The sequence below is a fragment of the Hypanus sabinus genome, chromosome 30, assembly GCF_030144855.1.
Source record: "Hypanus sabinus isolate sHypSab1 chromosome 30, sHypSab1.hap1, whole genome shotgun sequence".
Lineage (NCBI taxonomy): Eukaryota > Metazoa > Chordata > Chondrichthyes > Myliobatiformes > Dasyatidae > Hypanus > Hypanus sabinus.
The window spans coordinates 35469935-35481548 of record NC_082735.1 but is presented as its reverse complement, the minus strand read 5'-3'; the positions used below and the strand labels follow the sequence as shown (position 1 = coordinate 35481548).

The 11614-nt window shown below is 43.6% G+C and overlaps 1 protein-coding gene across 1 annotated transcript; it reads right to left on the bottom strand.

Annotated features, from left to right (window-relative positions):
- Positions 1–899: 899 nt before the first annotated feature.
- LOC132383364 (salivary glue protein Sgs-3-like) lies at positions 900–5469 on the bottom strand. Its single transcript, XM_059954255.1, has 2 exons — positions 5329–5469; positions 900–2019 (listed from the first exon to the last, which is right to left on the bottom strand). The coding sequence occupies exons 1-2, from the start codon at positions 5383–5385 to the stop codon at positions 1702–1704; spliced, it is 375 nt and encodes a 124-aa protein (XP_059810238.1). The 5' UTR covers positions 5386–5469; the 3' UTR covers positions 900–1701.
- Positions 5470–11614: the final 6145 nt, after the last annotated feature.

Sequence of the window (11614 nt, the reverse complement as noted above, 5' to 3'; positions counted from 1 at the left end):
CATGGGCTTTCTCTGGCTGCTTTGGTTCCCTGCTAAAGGTGTGTTGACTAGTAAGTTAATTGGTTACTAGAAGTGACCTGAAGGAAAATTGGGAGCTGGGAAGGGGTGGGGATGGTGGTTGATGGGGTTGCCAGCAGGAAAATGCAATTAAGTGTAGACAGGCCATAGGGCATAGGAGCAGAATTAGGCCATTCGGCCCATTGAGTCTGCTCTGCCGTTCCATCACGGCTGATTTATTATCCCTCGCAACTCAAATCTCCTGATTTCTCCTTTGATACCTGACTTATCAGAACCACTGATATCCACTTTAAATATGTCCAATGACTTGTTCTCAAATGCTGTCAGGGCAAATGCATTCCACAAATTCACCTCCCTCTGGCTAAATAGATTCCACCTCATTTCTGTTCTAAAGGAATGCTCTTCATTCTGAAGTTGTTCCCTCTTGTCCTAGACTCCCCCACTACAGGAAGCATCCATTCTATCAAGGTCTTTCAATATTTGATCATCTCAACGCAATCTTCTGTCATTCTTCCTTATTTCTGAGTTGTAGAATCTTCATGATCTTTCATCAGAAGGAAGATCATTGACCTAAAATATTGACTGCTCATCTCTGTACAAATGTTGCCCGACTTCACTACTTGCAGCATCTTCTGATTTGTTCTCCCCGTAACTTACGGTAGGTTACCTTCCACAGTCCAAAGACGTACCGGTTAGTATGTTTATTATCTTTGTAAATTGCCCTGTGACTAAGCTAGGGTTAAATCGGGGGTTTCTGGGCAGTGCAGCTCAAGAGCCAGAAAGGTCTATTGCGCTATATCTCAGTAAATAAATAAACAAACAGCAGTAATGACTTTTTGCACAAAGAGTATTTGTATTTGTAATCATCATCACCCACACGATTGAAGTGAGCAAAATTTATTTGTTTAAAAAAACAAGAGGTCTTAGTTCAGGTACATGCAATACGATAGTTATCCTCTCGCTCTCCCTCCCTCCATGATAGAGGAATTCATTCAAGTGTTACAGAAAGGAGTTCCAAACCAGCTCCCAAATTTCTCAGGCATTCCTAAAACTTTCATTGAAACTTTGGGAACTTCCAAACGTCTTAATCTGTGGCAATAAATTTTTACTGAGGCAAATTTTCTGTTTCCTGCTTGTAAACTTATTTAACCATACATGTTGACGATAAGCTGCCCAGCAACAATTCCATAATGATTGTTCAGTTTTGTATCAGGGGAGATTAATATTATCTATAAAGCCAAGCACAAAAGGCAGATCTAACTCAGCAGTAAAAAAACACACACAAAATGCTGGAGGAACTCAGCAGGTCAATCCCGATGAAACATCAGCTGTTTATTCCTTTCCACTGCTGACCTGTTGAGTTTCTCCTGCATTTTCTGTGTGCTGCTCTGGATTTCCAGCATCTGCAGAATCTCTTGTGTTTATGTTCGGCAGTTAAGAATGTATTTATCTTAGAAAAATAATCAGATTATGCTTTAACTATTTATTCAAACAGCATGTGAAAAACGACATGCTAGCTAGAAGCATGGCATGGATTAGAATTACAGTAAATTCATTTGGAGATTAATTTTATTATTGGCATCCATTACTGTAGACAGTTCCGTAACAGCCCGCTGCTCGACTGAGTCCGGACAACGGTGGAGGGACAAAGCCACCCACTGCTCCGACCTGCGGTGGGAACGTTTACGGAAGTTGGCTGTAGCACATGATCAGCACCGATCCCATCAGCAGACTCGTGGCCAAGGCAGGCATTGTGCCGGTGCCCTTAGTAGTTGATTCTTTAGTCGTAGGATTGCTTATTGGCTTGTCCGTAGGCTTAGGATTTTTTGTTGGATTGGCCGTAGTCTCAGATTTGTTTGTTGGCTTTGTCTTGCTGGTCGTGGGCGCTTCTGTTGAATTTGTCAAAGATGTTTGTGCTGTACTGTTTTGTTGGCTGGTAGGAGGCATTGTTATTGTAGTTTTGCCCAGAGTTGATTTTCCTGTCATTGCCGAAGAGCAATTCTGCAAATCAAACAATAGAAACGGTTTATAATAAACTCAAATATCCAAACCCGCGCTCACCTTCCAGAAAACGACAGGGCTTGGAAGTACATGGGGTAAAACTTGCTCCAGTGATCTCTCCACTTCAACTTAACCTAAAAACAGCCAGTGTGAGGCAAGTTGAAAAAGGTGTGAAACAGGCATCCCATCTCACCTCAAATCTACCCACGAAACAGTTCAAAGTTCAAAGTAAATTTTATTGTCAAAGTACATATATGATACCATGTACAACCTTGAGATTCATTTTCCTGTGGGCATTCACAGTAAATCTATAGAATTGATCTATAGAGTGCAAAAGAGAACAAACTGAGAAAGAAACAACAAACAAAGGGTTCAAATGTGAATATAAATGGCAATAAATAGCAAGAAGATGAGGTAATGAGATACGGAGTCCATGAAGTGAGATCAGTGGGTGTGGGAATATCACAATGGATGAGCAGGTGAGTGTAATTATCCATTTTTGTTCAAGGGCCTGGTGCTTGAAGGGTAGGTACTTTTCCTGTACCTGGTGGTGCGAGTCCTGAGGCTCTTGTATCAGACTAGTCAAGGTTACTGCACAGAGGAAGAGCTCAGACTGTTTTTTTGGGGAGGCGGGGTACATTGTAAATTGTAAAGGCCACTAAGAGTTTGAACAGGGATATGGATGGTTATTGCAAATAATCAGGAAATCGGAAAATGGAATTTAACTTTGGAAAACTGGAGAATGGATGAAAAATATGAATCCAGTTAAATAGAATGAGTCTGTGCTGCAGTGGGATATATGGAATAGGGAATGGACCACAGACATAGCAATTAACAAAGAGAGATAGTGGAGTGTACCATAAGCAGAACAGAGTAGAAAATGAGGGACAATTTGTTGCAGGGTGAATAATTCCTGGGATGAAATTATTGCTATCTGAAGAGAGAAAAAGGATGTGCTGACATTGGAGAGGGTTCAAAGGAAGTTCACAAAAATGATTCTGAGGTGGAAAGACTTGTCAGCCGAGGAGCATTTGATGTTTCTGGGTCCCTACTCACTGGAATTCAGAAAAATGAGGGAGGGGGTCTCGAACGTTGCAAGGCCTCAATAGAGTGGATGTGCAGAGGATGTTTCCTATGATGGGGGAGTTTAGAGGGCACAGCTTCAGAATAGAGTGACATCCTCTTAGAAAAGAGATGAAGAGGAATTTCTTTAGCCAGAGGGTGGTGAATCTGGAATTCATCGCTACAGGCGATGGTGGAGGCCAAGTCATTGGGTATATTTAAGGCAGAGTTAATAGATTCTTGATTAGTCTGGGCATGAAATGAAATGGGGAGAAGGCAGGAGATTCGGGCTGAGAGGAAAATTGGATCAGCCGTGATGAAATGGCAGAACAGACTTGATGGGCCAAATGGCCTAATTCTGCTCCTATATCTTATGCTTTTGTGGCCTAAAAATTGAGCAGAGGGACCCAATCCTCAGAAGAATGACAGAAAATCTTCTTAAAATAGAAGATTGTGTGGCAGATGTACAGTGTGAGTGGATGCTGGGGGGTATTTCTTCTTATTGGGGTATTTGGAATGGGGGGGACTACATTTCATCTTAGCACAGATGCATTCTATTTAACCGGCTTAATTTTTTCCATCCATTCTCCAAACATTTCCCCATGCTTGCCAATTTCCTGTTTGTTTGCATGACTATCCTATATCCCTGTTCAAACTCCTTGTGCCCTTTACAATGTACTCCACCTTAAAAACACACACTCTGAGCTCTTCTGCACAGCAACCTTTGTGATGCACTTCATCCTTTTTCAGGAATGGCAAAATAAGGAGCTTCGCATTTAAGATGTAGACGGCGAGAAATTTCTTTTCCCCAGAGTGTTCTCGCCCTTTGGAAATCTGGTGTGAAAGGAATGTCGTTCAATTGTGTTGTATCTCCAAATATCTCCAAAGGGCAGAGAATGAAAGGCGTTTAAATTACGTCAAAGGGTTTGGGCAAAACATAAGGCTAGTTGTTAGACTGGCAGGCAGAATTATTACTTCCTTGTAGTTTAATTTTCCTCAGACTCCTTGTATTTTTATACAATCACCTATACACATGTAATTCTTCAGTGATTTTTTCCATAATTATGGTACAGTTGCTTCTATATTTTTCTAGAAACTTCTTAGTTTTCAGTATCAGGTGTCACTTGATCAAGGCTATTTTTTAGGTTAATTTTTATCACTAGTGTTTCTGTTTATCTCTACTCTTAAGTACGAGACGACCACGACTACCTTTCTCTTTGTCTTTTACTCATTCTTTGTTCACGTAACATGGAATAAAATAGAGTTTTATGCCTCATTCTTGACTTGCGAAGAATCTCTGGACTACAAAAACACTTAGATCCGATCCAGCATAGTTTTGAGACCAGGATTGGGTCAGGCAGGACCTTATTAAGTGGAGGACCAGGCTGAAAGGGTTAAATAACCCACGCTTGCTTCTGTTTCTCGGTCTTTACAAAGAGTCATATGACGATTTTTTTTCTTCCATGAACCTTAAGCGTTTGATCACAAGCATCTTAAAGCAGTGGAGAGAAATGCCACGATGCAGGGTTATCACAAAGCATGGTCCCAGAAGTGAAATATTTAAAAAGAATCCTAAAACTGGGATATTTGATACGTTTGCAGTTACCCAGGCTGTTAAATGACTCTAGGGCAGATTTAGAACTTGATGATCTGAGATAAAAGGTGAATTGTCGAACATTAGAAAAATATAGAATCAAGCCCCATTTGTGTAACTGATGGAGAATGCAAGGACAATAACCTGACTCTAATGTATTAACCGGTTACAGAGCTAATTATACAACACAATGCTATTCAAACAGTAAATTATGTCACTGAGGGTGTTAAATTATCAAGTAGAATAGTCTGAAAGATAGGAAGAAGGACATATTGTATATTAAAACATCTAGACCAGGGATTCCCAACCCAGGGTCCACAGACTCCTTGTATTGATTCATAAAAACATGTTGGGAACCCCTGATCTAGACCAAAGGATCTTGGATTTAAGTTCCACTCTGTGTGGAATTAACTGCTCCGACATCGGCCACTTCCTCACCTTCGACGCTGGTGTGCTGGAGGAAGGAGAAAAAAACATCCTGGCATTTTGCCTCCAGCTTTGAGTAGCACAGAGTTGGAATGGCATAACTGGCCATGAGTGAGGGGCCAGAGAGCATCCATCACCCGAGAAGCAAATTGGAGCAGAAGGTTTGCTTTCAGTGGAGAGAAAGAACAGAAATGACCCAGCACTCGAGAAGACAGAGTTTTACCTACCATAATCGCCATCACCAGAATGGCGACAATCACAAGGTGGCTGAGTGAAAGCTTCATCTCTATGTTCCTTTATTTCACACACAGCTGTTTGGTGACCGTCTCTGGTGCTTCTCTGCAGAATGCAGCTAGTCAGGATATGGTTATTTTATAGGGAGACATATACGTTAATGATTGATAGGGTTGAACAGGTCACTATGAATGTTGACTCCTGATTGGATACAAAGCCTTGTACTTTGAAGGACTCGTAATTGCAATCTGCAGTGTCAATACCTAACAGGCTGCAGTATTTTTTTTGTCTTCAAGGTATCAGCCCTGATGGAGGTCACTTGACTCTGTGCCTGTGAACCATGTGGAACAAACTGGAAGGATTTGCCCCCCCACCCCCATATGGCTATCTCGAAAGTAACACACTAACAGTGGCCACTTTGATAGCCAACTCCTTGTAACGTTGAAGCAGGTTCACAGGCTCGATGAGCGATACAGAAAACACCGACTGCAAATAAGTATATTCATCATTTATTTGCAAACTTACAAATAAAATTGAACAAATATTTAGGTTCCCCCAATTACAAACTACAGATTAGTTAGTTGAAACTGTGCATTGAGCATACTTTCTTGATGGTTCCAGCAACAAAAGGGGGGGGGGTGTGTGGGGGTGTGGAGAGGTGTAGAGAGAGAGAGAGAGAGAGAATCTCTCTCATTTGATTTTTCTCTATAACCGAGGTGTTTGAAACTGAAGTCGAGGTGTCACAGCACACAGGCCAACCAATGGGAAAAGAGCAGTTGCAGTTTTAAACTGACCAATCACGACAGAAGTGGCTTTCAACCAACTAATAAGCCATGCCTCCCCCCACCCCCACCACAGGACACTCCCGTACCTAATAAAGTGGTCTCTCAGTATATAGAAACATAGAAAACCTACAGCACAATACAGGCCCTTCGGTCCACAATGCTCTGTCAAACATGTACTTGATGGGGACATTCACTCAAGATTCGAGGGAGTAGATTTAGGATGGAGATGAGGAGAAACTGTTTTTCCCAGAGAGTGGTGAATCTGTGGAATTCTTTGTCCAGGGAAGCAGTTGAGGCTTTTTCACTAAATATATTTAAGAAACAGTTAGATAAGTTTTTACATAGTAAGGGAATTAAGGGTTATGGGGAAAAGGCAGGTAGATGGGGCTGAGTTTACGGACAGATCAGCCATGATCTTATTGAATGACAGGGCAGGCTCGCTGGACCGAATGGCCTACTCCTGCTCCTAATTCTTAATGTTATTTTATAAATTACCTAGGGTTACCCATAGCCCTCTATTTTTCTGAGCTCCATGTACCTATCGGGGAGTCTCTTAAGGGACTTAAGTTGTATCTGTTGTATCTGCCTCCAGCACCATTGTCAGCAGCCCATTCCACACACTCACCACTCTCTGCGTAAAAAAACACTTGCCGCTGACATCTCCTCTGTATCTACTTCCAGCATGTTAAAACAGTGCCCTCTTGTGTTAGCCATTCCAGCCCTGGGAAAAAGCCTCTGACTATCCACACGATCAATGCCTCTTATCATCTTGTACACCTCTATCAGGTCACCCCTCAACATCCGTCACTCCAAGGACAAAAGGCCGAGTTCACTCAACCTATTCTCATAGGGCATGCTCCCCATGCTCATGGTCTTCTGCCAACTTCTTCAAGGTTTGATGTATTGTGTGCTCAGAGATGCTCTTCTGCACACCACTGTTGTAACGCATGTTTGTTTGAGTTACTGTCGCCTTCCTGTCAGCTTGACCCAGTCTGGCCATTCTCCTCTGACCTCTCATTAACAAAGCATTTTTGTCAATAGGACTGCCGCTCACTGGATGATTTTTGGCTCTGGCATCATTCCATGCAAACTCCAGAGACAGTTGTGCATGAAAATCCCAGGGGATCAGCGGATTCTGAGATACTCAAACCACCCCATCTGGCACCAACAATCATTCCACAATCAAAGTCACTTTTCTTCCCCAATTTGATGTTTGGTCTGAACAACATCTGAATCTCTTGACCATGTCTACATGCTTTTATGCATTGAGTTGCTGCCACATGATTGACTGATTAGAAATTTGCATTAATGAGCAGGTGTACAGGTGTAACAAATAAAGTGGCAACTGAGTATAGATGTGTTCTAACTTGCATCAGAGATAAAACCTGAGGAACTTTCATTTGTTTTGATTACAGAGAACAGTCATGGAAAGAGTTTAAAACTTCCTGAGATTGTTTCTGTCAGAGTGCACCCAAGAATGTTTCTTAAGAAAGAACGTAGATACACCAACTGCAATAGGGGCTATACTGGACCTTTATTGGGAAATGAGTCTGGTCACGTGACTGACATTTCAATGGTGGAACATTTAGGAAACAGTAATCACAATTTAAGAAATCTATGAGTGCAGGTGAGTATGGACATAACAGGAAAGTGTTAAATTGAGGGAGGGCAACCTACAGCAATTTTAGGCAGGAGCTAGGGAGAGATAACTGGGAGCAGATGTTTTAGTGGCAAGTGCACATTTGACATGTGGAAGTTGCTTAAAGACCAGATGCATAGCGTCCGGGTCAGTTGAGTTGCAGTAAGAGGGAAGGATGGGGATGGCAAGGTAAGGGATCCTGTAAGGAATGGTGAGAGAGTTTATGAATTTAGTCAAGAAAGGAAAAAGAAGCATGTGTAAGGTTTTGGCAGCTAAAATTGATCAGAGTCTTGAAGAATACAAAGAAGCCAGAAAAGAACCTGGAAGGCACTTGCCCTGGACTAAAGGTCAGTGATTGTACTCTCTCTGTGGACTTCAGTTCAGATCGCTGTTCGCTTGGGTTTATTGTTTGCATGATTTGTTTTTTCTCTTTGGGTGTTTGACAGTCTTTTTTTAATGGGTCCTTCTGGGTTTCTTTGTTTCATGGCTGCCCGTAAAGAAATAAATCTGAAGTTTGTATAATGTATACATAATTTGATAATTAATGTAGTTTTGAAGTTTGAACTTAAGAGAGCCAGGAGGGGCCATGGATAGGCAGGATTACAGAGAATCCTAAGGTGTTCTAAACATAATCAAGTGCAAGAGAGTACCTCAGACGGTTGAAGAAGTTTGTTATGGGCCCCCAAATTCTAAGGACTTTCTACAGGGGCACAATTGAGAGCATCCTGGCTGGCTGCATCACTGCCTGGTATGGGAACTCTACTTCCCTTAATTGCAGGACTCTGCAGAGAGTGGTGCGGACAGCCCAGTGCATCTGTAGTTGTGAACTTCCCATGATCCAGGACATTTACAAGGACAGGCGTGTAAAAAGGGCTCAAAGGATCACTGGGGACCTGAGTCACCCCAACCACAAATGGTTCCAGCTGCTACCATCCGGGAAACAGTACTGAAGCATAAAAGCCAGGACCAACAGGCTCCGGGACAGCTTCTTCCAGCAGGCCATCAGACTGATGAACTCACACTGACACAACTGTATTTCTATGTTACATTGACTGTCCTGTTGTACAAACTATTTATTATAAATTACTATAATTGCACATTTAGATGGAGACATAACATAAAGATTTTTAATCCTCATATTTATGAAGGCCGTAAGTAATAAAGTCAATTCAATTCAAAACTTGTGAGCAAGCAGGACTTCTCAAGGACAATGGGGGAGATGTGCTTGGAGGCAAAGAATATGGGTGAGGTCCTAAATTAATTCTTTGCAGCAGTATTTACCAAGTAGGATGTGGAGGATAGTGGTGGCATCCGTTAGTCTCGCGAGACCATGGATCTGCACCTGGAAAGTCTTGCTTCAGTCTGTGTTGTTGGAGCAGCGTCTGTTGTGGCTGTAGAGGCACACACGGGAGTGACAGTCTCGGCTGCAGCCACTGCACTTGAAGGCGCTGTCCTCCGGTGTTGTCTTGGTGCTGTTTTCTCGGCGAGTGCACTTTTCTTTAGCTGCAAGCCTCAGCTTCTCTTCTCCCCCTTTTAGACCTCTGCGTAGTTCCAGTCTCCAGTGAGAGCGATCACTTGCAATGTCCTCCCACCTCTCGACGTTCCAGTTCAGTGACTTCATGTCTCTCTTACAGACATCTTTGAAACAAAGATGGGGCCCTTGTTAGAGGCCAGTTCCCCATACAGCAGGTCTTTCAGGATCCTCCTGTCTGACATGTGGTGTATGCGGCCAGTCAGTGGAGACAGCGTTGTTGGAGCAGGGTGAAGAGGCTGGGTATCTGGGTGCGGACCAGGACCTCATTGTTGGTGACTCGGTCAGTCCACTTGATGTCCATGATGCTTCTCAGGCTGCGAAGGTGGAAGGCGTTGAGACACCGCTCTTGTCTGGAGCAGAGGTTCCAGGTCTCGCTGCCGTAAAGCAGTGTGCTGAGGACACAGGCCCTGTAGACCGCAATCTTAGTGTGCATCGTCAGCTTTCTGTTCTCCCAGACTCTCTTTGTCAGGTCGTCCCCCGAGGCTCCTCAGGATAGTTCAGTCATTCCACACAGACATGAAGGGCGTCGTTCAGTTTGACAGTTCTTCTTCGGAGGCTTTCAGCATCCGCAGCGGTGTGAAGCAGGGCCGTGTGCTTGCCCCCACCCTGTTGGGCATCTTCTTCGCAGTCATGCTGAAGCACGCCTTTGGAACGTCAACTGATGGTGTCTACCTCCACCCCAGATCGGACGGGAGGCTGTTCAGTCTGTCCCGACTGAGGGCGAAAACCAAGGTTTGTGAAGTCCTCACCAGGGACATGTTGTTTACAGTTGACACGGCACTGGAAACACACTCTGAAGAGCAACTCATGGACAGCTTCTCAAGAGCCTGCCAGGACTTCAGCTTGACCATCAGCCTGAACATGTTGGGCCAAGGTGTTGAGCACCCCCCTGCCATTACCATCAACAACTGCGAGCTGGAGGTAGTTCACGAGTTTACATACCTTGGCTCCACCATCACAGACAGTCTCTCCCTAAACCCCAAGATCAGCAGACGGATCGGAGGATAGTGATATCGGTGGATTATGCTAGGCCATTTTGAGGTAAAGAAAGAGGTGGTGTTAGCCCTCTAGAAGAACATTAAGATGGATAAATCGACAGGATCTGATGGGAAATTCCCCTGGTTACTGAGAGAGGCAAGAGATGAGGTTGCTGGGACTTTGACCAGCATCATTGTGTCCTCTGTAACCACAGACAAGGTCCCAGAGGACTGGTGCTAATGCCTTTCCTTTTTTTTTCAAGAATGGAAATAGGGATAATCCTGGAAAATTATGGACTGCTGAGTCTCATACCAGTTGCAGAAAAGCAGTCGGAGAGGATTCTCAGGATATGATTTACGAGCATTTGAAAAGCATGGCCCGATTAGGAACAGTCAGCAGGGATTTGTACAGGGAAGCTCACGTCCCATGAACTTGATTGAGTTTTTTTGTTGAGGTGACAAAGGAGGTTGATGAAGGTAGAACAGCAAAAGTTGTTCACATGGATTGTGGTGAGGCATTTGACAAAGTCCTTCAAGGTAGGGTCATCCAGAGGGGACATAACGGTGAATTGGCCAGCTGGATTCAGCATTGGCTTGCATTTTGAAGACCGGGTGGTAGTCGATTTGTCAGGGAGGTGGGGGAGGAGTGCTATATCTATCTATATCTATATCTATATAGATATATATAGACACACAAATAACATTTGGTGACATGCTAAGGGTTATAATTTCCAGTTTGTCATTTGCTGGTCTTTTATTCAACAGTAACAGCCACAATGTGTTTATGGTTGATGGACAAAGGAAGAACCGACTAGGAACTTGTGAAGGGAACTTTCTCTTCAGAAAGGCAAGGTGAAGGTACTTCAGTGGCAAAGTCTCTGTTTTGAGCAAAAGATGCAATTAAATGTAAAGGGTAATGGGGTGGATTGGAAGGGCCAGGGAACTCCATCCTTGTCCTGTCTGGGGGGGGGGGGGGTGGCGAGGTGTGGGTCAGAGTAAAGAGAGCATGAGGGGAAACTTCTTCACTCAGAGAGTTGTGAGAGTGTGGAATGAGCTGCCAGCACAATTGGTGCCTGCGTGCCCAACTTCAACATTGAAGAGAAGTTTGGATGGGTTCCTGGATATTGGGTATGGAGGGCTGTGGTCCGGTGCAGGTCACTGGCACTGTGCAGTCTAAATGGTCTGGCATGGACTAGGTGGGCCAAAGGGCCTGTTTCTGTCCTGTACTTTTCTATGACTCTATGAGTAGTTATTAGAGAGGACATGGTCAATAATAGAAAAGCAGACTTGTGGATAATGGAAAAGCTTTCAGAGAAGCCTGGGTGCAGGTATGACAGAGAAAGT

Bases quoted from the DNA above. Each gene is read 5' to 3' on its own strand.
- LOC132383364 (XM_059954255.1), bottom strand. From the start codon at position 5,385: ATGAAGCTTTCACTCAGCCACCTTGTGATTGTCGCCATTCTGGTGATG. The intron at 2,020-5,328 runs GTAGGTAAAACT...TTTGATTTGCAG, and splicing joins TTCTGGTGATGGCGATTATG to AATTGCTCTTCGGCAATGAC.